The 22,076-nt window shown below is 43.2% G+C and overlaps 1 protein-coding gene across 1 annotated transcript; it reads left to right on the top strand.

Moving 5' to 3' along the window:
- Window positions 1-21,835, top strand: LOC120056223 (myosin heavy chain, fast skeletal muscle-like). Its single transcript, XM_039004472.1, has 39 exons — window positions 1-208; window positions 505-647; window positions 834-990; window positions 1,345-1,372; window positions 3,278-3,386; window positions 3,501-3,593; window positions 3,762-3,822; window positions 4,532-4,630; window positions 6,424-6,527; window positions 6,904-7,042; window positions 7,320-7,438; window positions 7,610-7,759; window positions 7,854-8,024; window positions 8,226-8,529; window positions 9,040-9,098; window positions 9,192-9,279; window positions 9,391-9,508; window positions 9,834-9,957; window positions 10,410-10,546; window positions 10,918-11,173; window positions 11,404-11,646; window positions 12,483-12,659; window positions 12,754-12,899; window positions 13,087-13,177; window positions 13,492-13,881; window positions 14,003-14,129; window positions 14,341-14,459; window positions 14,601-14,797; window positions 14,894-15,077; window positions 15,214-15,379; window positions 16,182-16,306; window positions 16,478-16,786; window positions 17,009-17,212; window positions 17,322-17,447; window positions 17,596-17,766; window positions 18,061-18,165; window positions 18,363-18,458; window positions 21,408-21,539; window positions 21,815-21,835. Exons 1-39 carry the CDS (start codon window positions 1-3, stop codon window positions 21,833-21,835), a joined length of 5,796 nt encoding a protein of 1,931 aa, XP_038860400.1.
- Window positions 21,836-22,076: the final 241 nt, after the last annotated feature.

The following is a 22,076-nucleotide window of genomic DNA, read 5'->3' as shown; positions in this document are numbered from 1 at the left end:
ATGAGTACGGACGCGGAGATGCAAATCTATGGCAAGGCTGCCTTGTACCTTCGTAAGCCTGAGAGGGAGAGGATGGAGGCACAAGCCATGCCGTTTGATTCAAAGAACGCCTGCTATGTGACAGACAAGGTGGAGCTGTACCTAAAGGGTTTGGTCACTGCCAGAGCCGATGGAAAGTGTACTGTGACAGTCACAAAACCTGACGGCAGTAAGGAGGTAAGCCTGATCTGAAAAGTATTCAAGTTCAAGTTTGTGCAATTACTCTTTCTTGAAAGATAGATGTAGAAGTATTTCTTTGTTTTTTGTAAGCAGAATATAACCTTTAAAAATGGCATGAATTATTGATATTAATTAGTCAAGAATATCCATGTGTGTGTCAATGGGTGATAACAGAGTAGTTGGGTTAAATGGCAGTATGCATTTGAACTAACTAATGAGCAAAACGCGTTCAGTCATGTCCAGTTTGATCTGTGTGTCATGTAGATTTCTGACTGTTTCAGGAAGGAAAAGAGTTCAAAGAAGCAGACATCTATCAGATGAACCCCCCTAAGTACGACAAGATTGAGGACATGGCCATGATGACCTACCTGAATGAAGCCTCTGTGTTGTATAACCTCAAAGAGCGTTATGCAGCATGGATGATTTATGTAAGAAACATACACACACATACGTCAACATAAGAAATACACACTTCCAGTCCTACACATACAGTAAATGACATAAGAAATTCACACTTCCTGTACTACACATAAATGAACGGTATAAACCAAAACATACCACTTCAGTAGACCAACAAGAAAACAAGTACATTTATCCGATTTTATTTCATACAGACCTACTCTGGGCTCTTCTGTGCCACGGTGAACCCCTACAAGTGGCTCCCCGTGTACGACGAAGAGGTTGTCAACGCCTACAGAGGGAAGAAGAGGATGGAGGCTCCACCCCATATCTTCTCCGTCTCTGACAACGCCTTTCAGTTCATGATGATTGGTACGAGCTCTCATGGATGGATGGATGGATGGATGGGTGGATGGATGGATGGATGGATGGCTGGATGGATGGATGGATGAATGGATGGATGGATGGATGGATGGATGGATGGATGGATGGATGGATGGATGGATGGATGGATGGATGGATGGATGGATGGATGGATGGATGGATGGATGGATGGATGGATGGATGGATGGATGGAGGGAATCTACTGTTTCTCATGTAGGTTTGAACATTTTGCCTTGAATATCGGATTTCATTAGCCTTGAATAGAAAATATTCCAAAATGAAATTCATGATATACCCATAATGTTTCATGAGTATAATACGCATGATGTTTTTGGGTTCCAGATAAGGAGAACCAGTCCATCCTGATTACGTAAGTTGTTTGTGCTGAGCGATTAACCAAAATGTCTGGGGGGGTTTTTAAACTAGGGAAAGGGGATACCTAGTCAGTTGCACAACTGAATGTATTCAACAGAAATGTGTCTTCCGCATTTAAACCAACCTCTCTGAATAAGAGAGGTGGGGGGGGGCTGTCTTAATCGACATCATCGGCACCCGGGGAGCAGTTGCTGGGGGTTAACTGCCTTGTTCAAGAGCAGAACAACAGATTTTTGCACCTTGCCGGCTCGGGGATTCAAACCAGCAATCTTTCTATTACTGGCCCAACGCTCTTAACTGCTAGGCTACCTGACAATGTCAGTTCAATTGTTTGAATTCCATTTCATTTGTTTTTTTTTCTGTGAGCTCAATGCACAGTTTCTCTAGAGATATATCAGATCATGCCCAAACTGTGCGATGTAGTAGGGAGATACAGCCCTTAGCCGTGGTATATTGGCCATATACCACAAACCACCGAGGTGCATTATTGCTATTATAAACTGGTTACCAACGTAATTAGAGCAGTAAAAATAATAGTTTTTTCAGACGCGTGGTAAACAGTCTGACATACCACGGCTGCCAGCCAATCAGAATTCATGGCTCGAACCACCCAGTTCATAATAAGTGATATAAGTGATAAGCAGTAATGGGCATTCTGTGTTGTTACATCGTGCAATTCATGTTAAAAACAAATCTTAAAACCACCAAAAAACTAAACTGTGATATTTTTTAAAATAAACAAACTGAATCCGAACCGACCTCAAAAAGCACGTATCGCTCAGCACTAGTTGGGTCATTTGGGATCCCCAACTGGTGGCTTGTGGGTCATTTTATTTGCCCCCTCAAGTCTCTTCTCAGAAAAAAATACATTAAATTATATATATATATATTTAGAATGAGTGTACAAAACATTAGGAACACCTTCCTAATATTGAGTTGCACCCCCCTTTTGCCCTCAGAACAGACGCACTTCGTCGGGGCATGGACTCAACAAGGTGTCTAAAGCGTTCCACAAGGACGCTGGCCCCTGTTGACTCCAACGCTTCCCACAGTTGTGTCAAGTTGTCTGGATTTCATTTGGGTGGTGGACCATTCTACATACACACAGGAAACTGTTGAGCATGAAAATCCCATCAGCGTTGCAGTTAACACACTCAAACTGGTGCGCCTGGCACCTACTACCATACCCCATTCAAAGGCACTTAAATCTTTTGTCTTGCCCATTCACCTTCTGAATAGCACACATACACAATCCATGTCTCAATTGTCTCAAGGCTTAAAAATCCTTCTTTAACCCGTCTCCTCTCCTTTATCTACACTGATTGAAATGGATTGAACAGGTGACATCAATAAGGGATCATAGCTTTCACCTGGATTCACCTGGTCAGTCTATGTCATGGAAAGAGCAAGTGTTTCTACTGTGTTGTACACACAATGTATAGTTTATTGAATTATCATTGTTGGACATAAAAGACTGTAAAAAATGTATAAATGGAAATCAGGCCCAAGTGATTAGAATTTAGGAAATCTTTTCCAAGTATTCCCACGTATAAATAGAGAGACATATGTGATCGTATCCCAATGTAATCAAGGTTTGAAATTATTATGTTTTTGTTAAATCTGTTTGGGCTTCTTGCAGTCAACTTGCAGCGTACAAATTATTTGCATTTATGTTCCGCCCCCCCTCCTCAGAAAAAACAACCACATCCGCTTTAATGTATTTGGGATTTTTTGGGATTAGGCTGTGTGCAATAATACATCAATGAGTGGGGATATTTGTTAATTCATTACTTCTGTTAGAAAACAGGTCAACAGTGTATTTTTCAACGCTATTTCTTAGTGAAAGCCAATCTGACACAATCTGTGACTAAAACCCCTCTTTCTCTGTCACATTAACTAGTGGAGAATCCGGTGCAGGAAAGACTGTCAACACCAAGCGTGTCATCCAGTACTTCGCCACCATCGCAGTATCTGGTTCCAAGAAGGAAGCAGACCCCAGCAAAATGCAGGTGGGTTGTGCCTTTTCAGTTTGGTGGGCTGTCTAAACTTTTTTTTGCAACGGTGAATCCCGTTTCAAGAAAGGGTTTACCAGTTTCTAAGCAACTTGTGTTTGTCTCAATCAGGGGTCTCTTGAGGATCAGATCATTGCAGCTAACCCTCTGCTGGAGTCTTATGGTAATGCCAAGACAGTGAGGAACGACAACTCGTCTCGCTTTGTAAGTTTGAAGGACATATTGTGGAAGTGACCTTACATTGGGGAAAAACATTTCAGTAGATCCTTATAGTTAAAACAGTCCAACAAACTAACATTTCAAGGGGTCTATCAAAGTAAAATGTTTGAATTATTTTGTAGACATATTTCTAACCCCCATGCTCTACTACAGGGTAAATTCATCAGGATTCACTTCCAAGCAGGCAAACTGGCTAAAGCTGATATTGAAACCTGTGAGTTGGTTTTGATTGTTTCTCAATGCTTTCTTTAATTCACACAGAATATTTAATATTTTAGGAGATCATATCATCACATGTAATTCTCTCTCTCTCTCTCTCTCTCTCTCTCTCTCTCTCTCTCTCTCTCTCTCTCTCTCTCTCTCTCTCTCTCTCTCTCTCTCTCTCTCTGTCTCTCTCTCTCTGTCTCTCTCTCTCTTGCGCTCTGTCTCTCTCTCTCTCTCTCTGTCTTTCTCTGTCTCTCTCTTTGTCTCTCTCTTTGTCTCTCTCTGTCTCTCTGTCTCTCTGTCTCTGTCTCTGTCTCTCTCTCTCTGTCTCTCTCTCTCTTGCGCTCTGTCTCTCTCTCTCTGTCTCTCTCTCTCTTGCGCTCTGTCTCTCTCTCTCTTGCGCTCTGTCTTTCTCTGTCTCTCTCTCTCTCTCTCTCTCTCTCTCTCTCTCTCTGTCTCTCTCTCTCTCTCTCTCTCTCTCTCTCTCTCTCTCTCTCTCTCTCTCTCTCTCTCTCTGTCTCTGTCTCTCTCTGTCTTTCTCTCTCTGTCTCTCTCTCTGTCTCTCTCCCTCTCTCTCTCTCTCCCTCTCTCTCTCTCTCCCTCTCTGTCTCTCTCTCTCTGTCTCTCTCCCTCTCTCTCTCTCTCCCTCTCTCTCTCTCTCCCTCTCTGTCTCTCTCTGTCTCTCTCTGTCTCTCTCTGTCTCTCTCTTTGTCTCCCAGACCTGCTGGAGAAGTCCAGAGTGGCCTTCCAGCTGCCCGATGAGAGAGGCTACCACATCTTCTACCAGTTGATGACAGGCCACAAACCTGAGCTAGTTGGTAAGGCAAAGTACAGGTTGATGTGAAATTATTCACACCTCCATCTGTGGAACTTATTAAAAAATTAATAATCATAGTCCATCTATTAATACTATTACAATGAGTACATCCAAGATAACAAGGCATCTAGACATGGGCCAGGTCTTAATATATCTTTCATGGGAAAGACCTATCAAGTGATGCACTACTCTAGGAGCTTCAGTCCAGTCATTTGATGCTATTTATTATATACTACATATAAACTCAGCCAGAAAAGAAACGTCCTCTCACTTTTCAAAACAAGATTCAACAACTGAGACATAAACTGAACTAGATCTAGAGACATGTGACTAACAGAAATTGAATAATGTGTCCCTGAACAAAGGGGGGGTCTAAATAAAAAGTAACAGTCAGTATCTGGTGTGACCACCAGCTGCATTAAGTACTGCAGTGCATCTCCTCCTCATGGACTGCACCAGAATTGCTAGTTCTTGCTGTGAGATGTTACCCCACTCTTCCACCAAGGCATCTGCAAGCTCCCGGACATTTCTGGGGGGAATGGCCTTAGCCCTCACCCTCCGATCCAACAGGTCCAAGACATGCTCAATGAGATTGAGATCCGGGCTCTTCGCTGGCCATGGCAGAACACTGACATTCCTGTCTTGCAGGAAATTACGCACAGAACGAGCAGTATGGTTGGTGGCATTGTCATGCTGGAGGGTCATGTCAGGATGAGCCTGCAGGAATGGTACCACATTAGGGAGGAGGATGTCTTCACTGTAACATACAGCATTGAGATTGCCTGCAATGACAACAAGCTCAGTCCGATGATGCTGTGACACACCGCCCCAGACCATGACGGACCCTCCACCTCCAAATCGATCCCGCTCAAGAGCACAGGCCTCGGTGTAACGCTCATTCCTTCGACGATAAACGCGAATCCGACCATTACACCTGGTGAGACAAAACCGCGACTTGTCAGTGAAGAGCACTTTTTACCAGTCCTGTCTGGTCCAGCAACGGTGGGTTTGTGCCCGTAGGCGACGTTGTTGCCGGTGATGTCTGGCGAGGACCTGCCTTGCAACAAGCCTACAAGCCCTCAGTCCAGCCTCTCTCACCCTATGGTGGACAGTCTGAGCACTGATGGAGGGATTGTGCGTTCCTGGTGTAACTCGGGCAGTTGTTGTTGCCATCCTGTACCTGTCCCGCAGGTGTGCTGTTTGGATGTACCGATCCTGTGCAGGTGTTGTTACACGTGGTCTGCCACTGCGAGGACAATCAGCTGTCCGTCTTGTCTCCCTGTAGCGCTGTCTTAGGCGTCTCACAGTACGGACATTGCAATTTATTGCCCTGGCCACATCTGCAGTCCTCATGCCTCCTTGCAGCATGCCTAAGTCACATTCACGCAGATGAGCAGGGACCCTGGGCATCTTTCTTTTGGTGTTTTTCAGAGTCAGTAGAAAGGCCTCTTTAGTGTCCTAAGTTTTCATAACTGTGACCTTAATTGCCTACAAGAATGGTAAGCTTTTAGTGTCTTAACGACCGTTCCACAGGTGCATGTTCATTCATTGTTTATGGTTCATTGAACAAGCATGGGAAACAGTGTTTAAACCCTTTACAATGAAGATCTGTGAAGTAATTTGGATTTTTATGAATTATCTTTGAAAGACAGAGTCCTGACAAAGGGACGTTTCTTTTTTTGCTGAGTTTATCCTTGAGTCCATCTACTGAGTAAAGGAGGGAGAGATACCGTAAAGGTAGGACAGGGGAATTCTACGAGATTTAACTGAGAAGCCGTTCTCCGTTGTCCACAGAAATGACGCTCCTCACCACCAACCCCTACGACTTCCCCATGATCAGCCAGGGTCATATCACTGTGCCCAGCATCAACGACAAGGAAGAGCTGGATGCCACAGACGTGAGTTATACAAAGGGTTAACCAAACTCTAGACATGGAACGGGTAGGAACATTGTGCAATTCCAACTTGGTGACAGCTGGGCACCTTTGAGTTAGTTAGACATGTGTCTCAAGGCACTCGTCATGCCTCCACACTTCACCTTTAGGTAAAGTAAGACATCCACAAGAGAGTGGCACTAAATGTCCTGTGGAACTGTGTAAAACTGCTTTTGTGCTGCCACATAATATTGTTGGCCAAAAGTAATCATGTGGAACAGAGAAGCCAGTAAATTCTATCTATCCCATTTGTTCTGGAGTGAGCACAGAACTGTAGTGTACTGTAACTGAGCAAACTACTGTTGAGTTCACCACTGTTGTACTTCCTCTCTAATTCCAGGATGCCATTACAATCCTGGGCTTCACTAATGATGAGAAGATGGCCATCTACAAGCTGACAGGAGCTGTAACGCACCATGGCAACTTGAAATTCAAGCAGAAGCAGCGTGAGGAGCAGGCCGAGCCAGACGGCACAGAGGGTGAGTCCCACTCATAGATATACAACATGTAAAGCGTTAGTCCCATTCCCCAACATAGAAATAGAAACGGTAAGACAGACAGTACCACATGAGAATCAGGTAGGAGATACATGACGGAGACTAAATTCCAACCTCCAAAAATGATTTGAAACAAGGGATGAGGATGAAAATCAAAACCAATCCCACAAAAGAGTTGGACAAACTATTTTTGTCAGTGTAACATCAGAAACAAGCGATCTTGAGTGCCTGAGTCTGTTGATGTTGGTTCTCTCTCCAGTGGCTGATAAAATCGGCTACCTGCTGGGCCTGAACTCAGCTGAGTTGCTGAAGTGTCTGTGCTACCCCAGAGTGAAGGTTGGCAACGAGTACGTGACCAAGGGACAGACTGTGGCTCAGGTAAGGTGAAACACAGCATCTACCATTTTCTGAGCACCGGAATTATTTTGGGGATGAGAACATTGTCTTTTTTTCAATAGTAGGTCTAATGTTGTTTTTCCAAGCGCTTATCACCTTATCGCTAGATATGGTCAATATCTCATGTATTAATTTGAGGTATTATCTTTGCAGGTTTATAATGCAGTCATGGCTCTGGGCAAGTCGATCTATGAGAGGATGTTCTTGTGGATGGTCATCCGTATCAACGAGATGTTGGACACCAAGAATCCAAGGCAGTTCTATATCGGTGTGCTCGACATTGCCGGGTTTGAGATCTTTGATGTGAGTATGAGACCAGAACAAGACAATTAGTTGTGATTGAGAGGGATTACAGCCTTGTACGATGAAATGATCCCTTTTGAAATTCCATCAACAGTACAACAGCATGGAGCAACTGTGCATCAACTTCACCAATGAGAAACTGCAACAGTTTTTCAACCACACCATGTTCGTCCTGGAACAAGAGGAGTACAAGAAGGAGGGAATTGTCTGGGCCTTCATTGACTTCGGCATGGACTTGGCTGCCTGCATTGAGCTTATTGAGAAGGTAAGCTGTCTGTGAGGATTATACTGGACCTCAACAGCAAAGCTCATAGCGAGTGATGTGTGATATATTATCACAGAGGTACAACGTATCTGACGGTTGAGAACTCAATATGTCTCCATATATGTGACCCTAAAGGAATAAAATCCTATAATAGCATGTTTGCTAAAGGAATAAATGTCTCTTAAATCTCTTTTCGTAAAGCCATTGGGCATCTTCTCCATCCTTGAAGAGGAGTGCATGTTCCCCAAGGCTTCAGACACTACCTTCAAGAACAAGTTGAACGACCAGCATCTTGGCAAAACCAAGGCGTTTGAGAAGCCCAAACCTGCCAAAGGCAAGCCAGAGGCCCACTTCTCTCTCGTACACTACGCCGGCACTGTGGACTACAACATCACTGGCTGGCTGGAGAAGAACAAGGACCCCCTGAACGAATCAGTTATTCTGATGTACGGGAAGGCCTCAGTCAAACTGATGGCTACCCTGTACCCTGCTGCCCCACCTGAGGGTAAGACTAGCATCACGTATCTAGCATCACATATCTACCTCAATGACCTGGTACCTCTGCACATCGACTCGTACTGGTACCCCGTGTATCTATAGCCAAGTTATTGTTACTCATTGTGTATTTTTTCCACATTATTATTTTTTTCTATATTTTTCTCTCTAAATTGTAGGGAAGGGCCCGTAAGTCAGCATTTCACTGTTGGACTACAACTGTTGTTGTCACGAATGAAATTGTATTCGTCTTTGAACGTATCACAATTTCTCAGGGTTATTCACTGGGTACATTTTCTCCTACAATATGTGTTAATTTACACGATCTCATCGGTACCATTTGCATTAGGATAAGTGTGAAGATATCCCAACATGATCTGGTTTATAATTAGTGTTCTTGCTGAAGACAACACCACTCTAGATATCTTACATCTTATTATTATTCTATTTCTTCTGCCCGCTCTAGGAAATGTGCTTTTCTAATTATCTCTTGCTTTTCCCCTCATTGTAACAGATAAAGCCAAGAAAGGTGGCAAGAAGAAGGGTGGTTCCATGCAGACTGTGTCCTCCCAGTTCAGGGTGAGCTTTTGAAATGTGTCTATTCAGTCCTTCAAAAGGAGCCTTGACGATGATAAATGATTTCTGAGGAAATAGTTTGTAACCCTCTTACAGGAGAACTTACACAAGCTGATGACCAACTTGAGGAGCACTCATCCTCACTTTGTGCGCTGCCTGATCCCCAACGAGTCAAAGACTCCAGGTGTATATTGAGTTAAATAGGACATCTTATCAGTACAGTATCACTAACCTTAACCATCTTCATCTTTAACCTGTTTATGAATATTAAAAGAGACTTGGTTTGTTTTACCAGGTCTGATGCAGAACTTCCTGGTTATCCACCAGCTCAGGTGTAATGGTGTTCTGGAGGGGATCAGGATCTGCAGGAAGGGCTTCCCCAGCAGAATCATCTATGCTGACTTCAAGCAGAGGTACATGCATACAAACACTAATGCACACACTCACACACACACACACACACACACACACACACACACACACACACACACACACACACACACACACACACACACACACACACACACACACACACACACACACACACACACACACACACACACACACACACACACACACACACACACACACACACACACACACACACACACACACACACACACGACCACAGACATACTTGCTCCAAGGGTTTTCCCAGCATCAGAATAGGCTTACCTTTCACGTAATTTGTCCAACCTGTTACAACTTGATACATGTTAAAAATGTCTCCTCATTCAGGTATAAAGTACTGAATGCCAGTGTCATCCCCGAGGGCCAGTTCATGGACAACAAGAAGGCTTCTGAGAAGCTGCTTGGGTCCATTGATGTAAATCACGAGGATTATAAGTTTGGACACACCAAGGTCAGTCAAATACAACCCAGCCATGGCTGACAACAAAACACAACTTCAATGATAATATAAACCCTAACCATTCAAAATCTCTCCAGTTGGTATATCCATGATATTGTTCTTTCTTCTTCATTTAACTAATTGAAAAGGTGGATAAACATTGTACCTTTTTTTCCCCTCATATTCAAACGTCACAAGTATAGAACAGAGAAACTCAACTCATTATCATGTGCATTGTGTTAGAGTGGTATGGCTGCAGTTATCTATATCAGTGGACATTATTCATCTACAACTGTACAATAACTAACAACTCATAAACAACCTATCCCATGGTTTGTTTGTAAGAATTGCAATGTTTATGTTGTTCAAATCCATCTAGTGGTGTTGTTCCCCTCTTTGGAGTCAACCATTTATATCTGTCACCATCTGACTGTGGTTCCATTGACAATGTTAACCTGTTTCAGGTGTTCTTCAAAGCCGGTCTGCTGGGTGTCCTGGAGGAGATGAGAGATGAGAAGCTGGCAGCTCTGGTCGGCATGGTCCAGGCTCTCAGCCGTGGATTCCTCATGAGGAGAGAGTTCTCCAAGATGATGGAGAGGAGGTGAGAAATAGTAGACATCTTGGCAAAGTTTGACGTTTGTTAATAGGAATACAGTAAAATCTCCTCTAGTTTCATTCTGTTAACTAACTTTGTATCTGCACAGTTCTTCCTGGGAATGTGTTTTTGTAAAAATTGTACTTGTGTATAGAGTTGTTTGGTTTGTTAAACTTTGAAATCATTGGTTTTTGTTTGGTAAATATTTTAAAGTGAAAAGCCTTCCATTATCATGCCTGGTTACATTTCTCGAGCCCAATTCCTCAACTGTATACCAAAAGTGTCACAGGGCTCCAATTTGTTATTCTTTGACTCCCAGAATGTATCTTTATTAAGCATGTCACTCACCATGCCACTCTATCCTTTCTGTCGACCAGAGAGTCCATCTTCTCCATCCAGTACAACATCCGCTCATTCATGAATGTGAAAACCTGGCCATGGATGAAGTTGTACTTCAAGATCAAGCCCCTGCTGCAGAGCGCTGAGACTGAGAAGGAGCTGGCCAACATGAAGGAGAACTATGAGAAGATGAAGACAGACCTGGCCAAGGCTCTGGCCACTAAGAAGCATTTGGAGGAGAAGTTAGTGTCCCTGGTGCAGGAGAGGGCAGACCTGGCTCTCCAAGTCGCATCTGTGAGTGACCAACAACCCTCATAAAAGCATATTTACACACACATCAATACACACACAAACACACACACGCACACACTGAAGTATGTGGCTAACTCCCACATTTTTATAGCCCATGTTAAAAATATATTTAATTCATTTATATTGATTTGCTCTGATCTCTGACTAAATGAAGTCTATATTTTGATACACAAAGTGAGGCCTCTGATTTTTTTCTCCTGTTCTGAAACCAGGAAGGTGAGAGTCTGAATGATGCCGAGGAAAGGTGCGAGGGGCTCATCAAGAGCAAGATCCAGCTAGAGGCCAAACTCAAAGAGACAACTGAGAGGCTGGAGGATGAGGAGGAGATGAATGCTGAGTTGACTGCCAAGAAGAGGAAGCTGGAGGATGAGTGCTCTGAGCTGAAGAAGGACATTGATGACCTGGAGCTCACCCTAGCCAAAGTGGAGAAGGAGAAGCACGCCACTGAAAACAAGGTCTCGTGTTTTTACCAGAGACAGTCTAACCACCAAACAATAATCAACTCAAAATATAGCTTAACAGAAATGGAATTCAAGTCGTATTGTGGGTGCAAGAAAAATGAAAAAGAGTTGATTTTCAGTTGCGGAGTACACCCCACACTCATTGCATGTTCCCCCCTCGTTTATGAATTCCATTCAGTACACTGGCATGGTGTACACCGGTTGAATATATAGTACAGAACTTGTTGACATTTCTAATCTGAATGAAATGAATGTCATATACAGGTAATTGACTAAATAAAACACTTGAGTGAATGAGGGATACAAAGTGTATTGAAAGCAGGTGCTTCCACACATGGTTGGTTCATGAAAAAATGAACCAATTAACATCCCATCATGCTTTGTGTCATGTATAAAAATTCCCAGTAGTCAATTATTTTGGCTACCACGGTTAGAAGAGATCTCAGTGACTTTGAAAGAGGACTCTCAAAGGAGCATGGGGTTTTTAAAGGGTGTGTGTATGTGTTTGCGTATCTTAGTGCCCAGATCTCAACCGGATTGAACACTTATAGGAGATTCTGGTGTGGTGCCTGAGACAACGTTTTCCACAATCATCAACAAAACACCAAATTATGAAATTTCCTGTGGAAGAATGGTGTTACATCAGTCCAATAGATTTACAGGCACTTGTATAATCTATGTCAAAGAGCATTGAAGCTGTTTTGGCAGCTCGTGGTGGCCAAAAACCCTATGTTGGTGTTTTCCTTTTTTGGCAGTTACCTGTATATCAAACTAAATGTCCGCTTCATGGTGAAGAGACCAACGACTAATTTTGTTGTGGCGGTTTTCAGGTTAAAAACCTGACAGAGGAGATGGCGTCTTTGGATGAGAGTGTTGCCAAACTGACCAAGGAGAAGAAAGCCCTCCAAGAGGCCCACCAGCAGACACTGGACGACCTGCAGTCAGAGGAGGACAAAGTCAACACTCTGACCAAGGCCAAGACCAAGCTGGAACAGCAAGTGGACGACGTGAGAGGAGTTTGACATTTTGGCCATGATAGTATGTGAGATGATATTATCTTCAGTTGTTAAGATTTGAACAATATGTGTTTTTATCTTATAGCTTGAGGGTTCTCTGGAGCAAGAGAAGAAGCTCCGTATGGACCTTGAGAGATCCAAGAGAAAACTGGAGGGAGATCTGAAACTGGCCCAGGAGTCCATAATGGACCTGGAGAATGACAAGCAGCAGTCTGATGAGAAAATCAAGAAGTAAACACAAACAAATGACGACAGTATTACATGCTATATTGATTAAAATAATAGTTGTTCTTGACTAATTCTTGTAATTATGAATTACCATTTGCATGTGATTCTTAAAAGCTAACTGAATGGCATGATACTCTCTCTTTACACTATCAAACCTAAACTCTGCAATCTACGTGTTTGTGATTCTTAGAAAGGAGTTTGAGACCAGCCAGCTCCTCAGCAAGGTTGAGGATGAACAGTCTCTGGGAGCTCAGTTGCAGAAGAAGATCAAGGAACTCCAGGTACAGTACAGGATCTCAGCTCCAGTACAGGAAAGCCCACACCTGAATAATTTCCTTCATTTCCTGAAAACAATTATTCTGGTAGCACACATTTTTCTTGGTGGCTTCTGATGGCTCAGTAGGATGGAAGATTGTGCTTCTTACTGGTGCTTCTTACCATTGTAAATATGGTGCTTTTTACCGTTGTGGTTTTGGTTCCTGCATGGGAAACTCTCTACTGAATATATTAGTGGAACCGGCTTAGTGTGAACACATTAAATTGTTTCATCTGCATTGTAGTGTTCATCCCCCCCTGCTCCTGCCCCCTGGTCTAGGCCCGTATTGAGGAGCTGGAGGAGGAAATTGAAGCTGAGCGTTCTGCCAGGGCCAAGGTTGAGAAGCAGAGGGCCGATCTCTCCAGGGAACTTGAGGAGATCAGCGAGAGGCTGGAGGAGGCCGGAGGCGCCACTGCTGCTCAGATTGATATGAACAAGAAGCGCGAGGCTGAGTTCCAGAAGCTGCGTCGTGATCTTGAAGAGTCCACTTTGCAGCATGAGGCCACAGCCGCCGCTCTGCGCAAGAAGCAGGCCGACAGTGTGGCTGAGCTCGGGGAGCAGATCGACAACCTGCAACGCGTCAAGCAGAAGCTGGAGAAGGAGAAGAGCGAGTACAAGATGGAGATTGATGACCTCTCCAGCAACATGGAGGCCGTCGCCAAGGCTAAGGTGAGTTGTGATGTTTTGATCAAGCAGTGTTGAGGAGGGTCATCTACATTACCATTCAAGAGAGCTGAAGGTGACAGGAGTCCCATATATAAAGTAATGATGGAACATGTTTCACTAACAGGGCAATCTGGAGAAGATGTGTCGTACTCTTGAGGACCAGCTGAGTGAGCTCAAGACTAAGAATGATGAGAATGTTCGCCAGGTCAACGACATCAGCGGACAGAGGGCCAGACTCCTGACAGAAAACGGTACCATCATCAACAATGAACAACAAACTGATGCTTTCCTTCAGTAAAACACAATAACATGTATTGGGGACTATATCCTGATAGTCCAGTCCACAATAGTTTCTAGCGTAATATTCACCACATAACATTGCCCTACGATACCAAAAAAATAACATTTTCAATCTTAGGAGGTCAGAGACCCCATTAACGAGATATCCCTCTATCCCTGCAGGTGAGTTTGGACGCCAGCTGGAGGAGAAGGAAGCCCTGGTGTCTCAGCTGACCAGAGGCAAACAGGCCTTCACCCAGCAGGTGGAGGAGCTGAAGAGACAGATTGAGGAGGAGGTCAAGGTAAGGGACACAAAACGGACACTACCGACCACAGAGTTTATAGCCATATAGACGGTGACTACGCCACCCTCAGAGACTTCTACTGTCATTTGTTTTACTATCTCTCTAATATCTCTTTGTCTTTCTCTTTCTCTCTTTCAGGCTAAAAACGCCCTGGCCCACGGTGTCCAGTCTGCCCGCCATGACTGTGACCTCCTGAGAGAGCAGTTTGAGGAGGAGCAGGAGGCCAAGGCAGAGCTGCAACGTGGTATGTCCAAAGCAAACAGTGAGGTGGCTCAGTGGAGGACTAAGTATGAAACTGATGCCATCCAGCGCACAGAGGAGCTGGAGGAGGCCAAGTGAGTCACACGCAACAGCAAAAACACAAATATAGCGTGTGGATGGTGAGGGTCCATATATATTGTAACATTCCTACACCCTCTGTCGTCCAACAGGAAAAAGCTGGCCCAGCGTCTGCAGGACGCTGAGGAAACCATTGAGGCGACCAACTCCAAGTGCGCATCCCTGGAGAAGACCAAGCAGAGGCTGCAGGGAGAGGTGGAGGACCTCATGATTGACGTTGAGAGAGCCAACGCAATGGCCGCCAACCTAGACAAGAAGCAGAGGAACTTTGACAAGGTGAAAATAAATAAACCTCACGCTAGGTTGACATTTTCTGTCTGCTATATGATCAATTGTGGTATAATTGTAGCATTTTTCTGATTCAAAACTCTTCATCAATTACTTCTAATGAAAATCTCATGGATTCCCCTAGGTCCTGGCAGAGTGGAAGCAGAAGTATGAGGAGGGTCAGGCTGAGCTGGAAGGAGCTCAGAAGGAGGCTCGCTCTATGAGCACTGAACTCTTCAAGATGAAGAACTCGTACGAGGAGGCTCTGGATCATCTGGAGACTCTGAAGAGAGAGAACAAGAACCTGCAACGTGAGCATTTGACAGCAGTTTTACGTGGCTCATGTTTGACTAGGGTTTTGAAAATGTAGGAAACTGTAACCATCAACATTTCTATTACACCATTTTAGAATGGTATAAAATGAAAATTAAAATTAACTTGTAATCGATATTCCTTTGAACAGCCCAAGGAAGTCAGGGCAATTAGATTTGCAAGACTGTATGAAGTGATGATTAATTAATGAATTATTATGATTGAAAGTGTTTTCGTAAATTCCATCTGGAGTGCCAGAGTGCGCTCTGGGCATTCGTAAATTCAGAGTGTTGTCAGATTGTCCGTTTGTAAATTCATAGCGTTTTGCTCTCGGAGTGTTCAGAACACCGGACGCGCTCTGGCCGACGAGTAGGTTTGATCCGAGCGTTCGGACCTCACAACAGCAGTCAAGCACCCAAGCTAACTGGCTAACGTTGGCTAGCTACTTCCAGACACAAATGAGAGAACACCTCACTCTGACCATTTTACTCACCCTAACAGAGCTGGTTAGGCTGTTTTCATGTTATCCAGAGCGTTGGTGACTGTATCTGTGCTGTTGGCAACAATTGAATTACGCTTTTTTGCAGACATTTACTGACATTGACCATATTCAAAGGGTGTTGAGCATTCATAAATTCATCAATTATGCTGTGCTCTGGCACACTCAGACGAGAGTGCTGTGAAATCGGAGTAGGTAGCCAGAGCAAATTTACGAAAGCACCCTCAATGTCAGCTTCAGTGCGTTGGGATATCTACTGAAAATCTCCCAAGTCTAAACTGCTCCTGTGTTTGTGTGTGCAGAGGAGATCTCTGACCTGACTGAGCAGATCGGAGAGACTGGCAAGAGCATCCATGAGCTGGAGAAGGCCAAGAAGACCGTGGAGACAGAGAAGTCTGAGATCCAGACCGCTCTGGAGGAGGCTGAGGTACAAAGTGCCGTTGTTTGATGGGAAAAGTAGTGAAACACTAGCCAGTGCCAGCTACAGTTCAATGCTCCCTGTAATGGTGTTTATTGTAGTTATATATATTTAATTCCTCGTGTTATTCACATCCAAATGTGTTGAACACAATTTACCCGACTGCTTCTCTTTGTCCAGGGAACACTGGAGCACGAGGAATCCAAGATTCTGCGTGTGCAGCTGGAGCTGAACCAGATCAAGGGTGAGGTGGACAGGAAGATCGCTGAGAAGGACGAGGAGATGGAGCAGATCAAGAGGAACAGCCAGAGGATGATTGACTCCATGCAGAGCACCCTGGACTCTGAGGTCAGGAGCAGGAATGATGCCCTGAGGGTGAAGAAGAAGATGGAGGGAGACCTGAACGAGATGGAGATTCAGCTGAGCCACTCCAACAGGCAGGCCGCTGAGGCCCAGAAACAGCTGAGGAACGTCCAGGGACTGCTCAAGGTAAAGGGACTGGGACATCAGGCTCAAACATCTGAACATGGGGAGGGATTTATTTATTAATCTGTAGAAAAGAATAGAACAGAGGAATTGAATAGTGTTGACTAATATACTGTAGAAAGGTAGGGATATTGGGGAAATTCTTACCAATGAACAGTTCTATCACCGATCCTATCGCCTCTACTTCCACAAGTAATAATGAACCTATGTCATGTTGAACCCCAGGATGCCCAATTGCACCTTGATGATGCTGTCCGTGTCTCAGAGGACATGAAGGAGCAGGTAGCCATGGTGGAGCGCAGGAACGGTCTGATGGTGGCTGAAATTGAGGAGCTGAGAGTTGCTCTGGAGCAGACTGAGAGAGGCCGCAAAGTGGCTGAGACTGAGCTGGTAGATGCCAGCGAGCGAGTTGGACTCCTACACTCCCAGGTACGGCTCTAAGCCATTTCTCATTCAACTCAACCAAGCATACCTTGTCTGCCTTGTGGCTTGTAAGTTCTCTTGAGATTCAAACAAAGGGTCTTGTTTCATCCTCCAGAACACCAGCCTTCTGAACACCAAGAAGAAGCTGGAGACTGACCTGGTGCAGGTGCAGGGAGAGGTGGATGACATCGTCCAGGAGGCTAGAAACGCAGAGGAGAAGGCCAAGAAGGCCATCACTGACGTGAGTCTTTATGATCTATTGAATTACATCCACTTGATTTGTCACCAAGGGCCAATGGTAGCTGGGCTGGTTTACGACAACAAAGATCTCAGAGGGACGTTATGATTGGTGCCAGTTGGTACATAAATTAAACACACTACCATTCCAGGCGGCCATGATGGCTGAGGAGCTGAAGAAGGAGCAGGACACCAGCTCTCACCTGGAGAGGATGAAGAAGAACCTGGAGATCACAGTCAAGGACCTACAGCACCGCCTGGATGAGGCTGAGAACCTGGCCATGAAGGGAGGCAAGAAGCAGCTCCAGAAACTGGAGTCCAGGGTGAGTTAACAGCAGGGTGGATTAGGGTGGATTGAAAGACTGATTTCTGGAAATGTATTTGATAACATACACAGGACCATTGTGTAGTGACTTTCTCTCAATAACCCACCTAGATAATGAAAAGCTGTTATCACTACAGACCCCTTCAATGAAAATTGTAAAAGTAAATAGGAACAGACAACAATCTTGCCTCCTTGACTAGAGTAGAACAATATACCTCTGTTCTACAAAAGATTTGTTACGTCTGATTTCACCCCCTCAAACAAATGCCTACGTTAATTTCTTCCACACAAGGTGCGTGAGCTTGAGACTGAGGTGGAGGCTGAGCAGAGAAGAGGTGCAGACGCAGTCAAGGGAGTCCGCAAGTATGAGCGCAGAGTCAAGGAGCTCACTTACCAGGTAGGAGAAAGTGCCTTCTTCAAACACTTCCCACTGGGCACACTGGTTAAATCGTTTCCATGTCATTTCAATGAAAATACGTTGAACCAACGTGAAATAGATGTTGAATTGATGCCTTTGCCAAGTGGGTTGACACAAACACAGACAGGTTTGTGTATAAAGCTACTGGACTTTGACTCTTTGATCTTGTCCCACAGACTGAGGAGGACAAGAAGAACGTTGGCAGACTTCAGGACCTGGTAGATAAGCTGCAGATGAAAGTGAAGGCCTACAAGAGACAGGCTGAGGAAGCGGTGAGCACCCTCAATTAGTCAAATACTCTGAAAGCATACATTCAAAATCATATTTCTTCCTTAGTAGACATTACAACATTTTAGTTTACGCTTTTCAAATGCCTCGCAAAGAAGGGCACTGATTGGTCAAATGAAGAAAGCTGACGCTGAGTATCCCTTTGAGCATGGTGAAGTTATTAATAAGGCTTTCAATATTGTATCAATATACCCAGTCACTACAAAGATACAGATGTCCTTCCTAACGGAGTTGCCGGAGAGGAAGGAAACCGATCAGTAATTTTATCATGAGGGTATTGGTGATTTTAAAACAGTTACAGAGTTTAAAACTTGCAGCGCCGTGTGTCATTCCTGCAGATTTTAGAGAAACAACAAATGTCGGTACATATAATTCTTATATCAGCTGAAAGCTTAAATTCTTGTTAATAGAACTGCACTGTCCAATTTACAATAGCTATTACTGCGAAAAAATGCCATGCTATTGTTTGAGGAGAGCTCCTAACAACAAAACACTTTTTTGTAAGGTGAAAGGTGAATATAAGGTGAAATGTGTACTTACATTCTGAAATCTTGCCCTGATTTATCCTCCCAAGGGTCCCAGAGATAACATTAAGTGTTGTTTTGTTAGATAAAATACATTTTCATATCCTGAAAAGGTCCATATAGCACGATCGATTTTGTATTTCTACTCGTTCAATTTGCAAAGAAAGAAATCTGTGAAAATCGAACCCTAAACGTTATTTCAACCAGTCAAATTGCGTTCGTATTTATCCCTCAGAGATCCTAGAACGTAACCAGACTTCACTATATCATTAGGAGTGTAGTATATCCTATAGGACACCACATTTGGTCAGAGAGCGACGCCTTCATGGCGCGCCAATGACACGGGCGTCTTCACTTGATTGACTTTAACTTTGTCAAATAAGCACCAATCAGGGTCAAACAAAGCTAGCTAGATAGCCAATGAGCTGGGCTTTACATGAGTTTACAGGAGTATTTCCTTTTGGACAAAAATTGCAAGAATATGGAGAGTTATGAAGTTATGAAAATTGGGTGTTTTGCATATGTTGAACTTACAATATGGCTACAAATACTGGAAAAGCTAAATCAAAGTCCAAGTATACAGATTTGACAATCTTCTTGCAGAAAAATGGAATGTAAATGTAAATGTGTCCTTCACGATTTGCCCAAATGTGGCTGGGTGACTTTACACTAAATGTCATGTAGCTTGCTCATACTTCAAGTCATCAGTCTGAAACTTTGCACATACACTGCTGCCCTCTTGTGGACACCATCGGAAATACAACCAGAGTGATGGCTAGATTTAGGACCTTTCTGTTGCGTTTCAAAGACGGTGGTAGAAAGAAAATTCAAAAAAACTGGTTGGTTTTGTCTTTGTATTTTCTTCTACCAGATCTACCACATTTCCACAAACTTCAGAGTGCTTCCTTTCAAATGGTACCAATAATATGCAAATCCTTGCTTCAGGGCCTGAGCTACAGGCAGTTAGATTTTGGTTTGTCATTTTAGGCGAAAATTTAAAAAAAGGGAGCTATCCCGAAGAAGTTTTAATGGCTGTGATAGGAGAACAGTGAGGATAGATCGGCAACATTGTAGTTAATCTTCTACTAACCTAAATGACAGTGAATGAAAAGGAAGCCTGTCCAGTATAAAAATATTCCAAAACATGCATCCTGTTTGCAAGAACCCACAGGGCACAGATATTTCTTGGTCTAGTTTTGATTTATATTTGGTTGAGTTGTCAACTAACCGTGAATTCAACGTGAAATCAACAACAAATGTCACCACTTCTATGAATTAAGGTAAAATCTTGGTTGAAAAAAAGACAAAAAGCCCTTACGTTGATGACTTTTTGCAAGTACAATCAGTTTTCCATGTTGAGTTAACATCATGGCGTTTTTTTGGTTGTATAAACAATGTTGATTCAACCAGTTTTTGCCATTGGGAAGGCACTAAAGTAATACTGCAAAAAAGAGTAGTATTTTCAAGCATGGTGATGGCTGCATCATGTTATGGGTATGCTTGTCATCGGCAAGGACTGGGGAGTTTTTCAGGAAACAGCATGAGCTCGGCAAAGACAAAAGGAAAAAAGAGGAAAAACTTGGTTCAGTCTGCTTTTCACCAGACACTAGGAGATTAATTCACCTTTCAGCAAGACCAAGCCTACACTGGATTTGCTTACAATGTTCCTGATTGGCCGAGTTACAGTTGGCCGAGTTACAGTTTTGACTTAAATCTGCTTGAAAGTCTATGGTGAGACTTAAATATGTCTATCTAGCAGTGATTAACATCCAAATCGACAGTGAAGAAGTTTTAAAGTAATAATGGGCTAATATTGAACGATCCAGGTGTGTTAAGCTCTCAGAGACTGACCCAAAAAGATTTATATTGACTCGGGGGTACTTTTTATATATATATATATATATATATATATTTAAATACATGTATACACATGCAAAAGTATGTGGACACCCCTTCAAATTTTTCAGCCACACCCGTTGCTGACAGGTGTATAAAATTAAGCACACTGCCATGTAATCACCATAGACAAACACATTGTTCTATTTTTCATTTGTAAAAAAAATAATTTGAATCCAGTTTGTCATTCCAGAGTATTTTATGTGGATTGTTGACAAAAAATAACATTTCAATCCATTTGAATCCTAATTTGTAAGACTATAAAATGTGACGAAATCCAAGGGGAGTTAGGCACTTTTACACCCCTAGAGGGAGTGGTTTGATCCCCCGTCCCTCCACTCACTTTCTCTACTGTATCATCTGTCTCCCTACATACTTTGCAATCCTAAATTTGTCATATAAAAATAAAAATAAAAACTTAAAATACTTATAAAAAAATTGTGTTAATTTTCTACCTGAAGCTTCAAACTTTGAATGCTGATGTTGTGCTCTCCCTCTCTGTTCCTCACACAGGAGGAACAAGCCAACGGCCACATGTCTAAGTTCCGGAAGGTTCAGCATGAACTGGAGGAGGCTGAGGAGCGTGCTGACATCGCTGAGACTCAAGTCAACAAGCTCAGAGCCAAATCCCGCAGCACTGGAAAGGTACAGAGCTGCTACTAAGCCTACATCTGACAAATGCTCAGATATGACCACATCAACACCACCTATGATTCAGTCTTCACAGAAATCAATATTGACTTTTAACACTCACTAAAATGTAGGTATTTCAGATTGCTAATAAGCACATTTCATGTAGGGCAAAAAAATAACAAGATTAAGGCTGAGCACTGAGCCTTAAATGCTAGATCCATTATACTCTTTCCAAGTCTATACACACTCATGAATACAGATTTGTTATTTTCTTTGTTTTCTTACAGGGCAAAGAAGTTGCTGAATAAACAAGAGAAGAAGTTGCTGAATTAACAAGACAAACGTCTTATATCATTTTCCTGTGTTGCATAAAATATGATTTTCATGGTGAAAATGATTGTTGATTAAAAACGTGTAGGCCTACATACCCCTTGTGACGGTGGACTTATTACTCAGCAAACAGTTTTTCATACCATAAAAATATTGTACTTTGTACCATATAGTATTCTGGGATTCCAACAACAAATGTCACTTATTTTGGTAAACAGA

Source organism: Salvelinus namaycush, chromosome 11 (assembly GCF_016432855.1).
Source record: "Salvelinus namaycush isolate Seneca chromosome 11, SaNama_1.0, whole genome shotgun sequence".
In the NCBI taxonomy this organism is placed as follows: domain Eukaryota; kingdom Metazoa; phylum Chordata; class Actinopteri; order Salmoniformes; family Salmonidae; genus Salvelinus; species Salvelinus namaycush.
The sequence above is the reverse complement of the archived record's forward strand: the minus strand, read 5'-3'. Positions and strand labels throughout refer to the sequence as shown.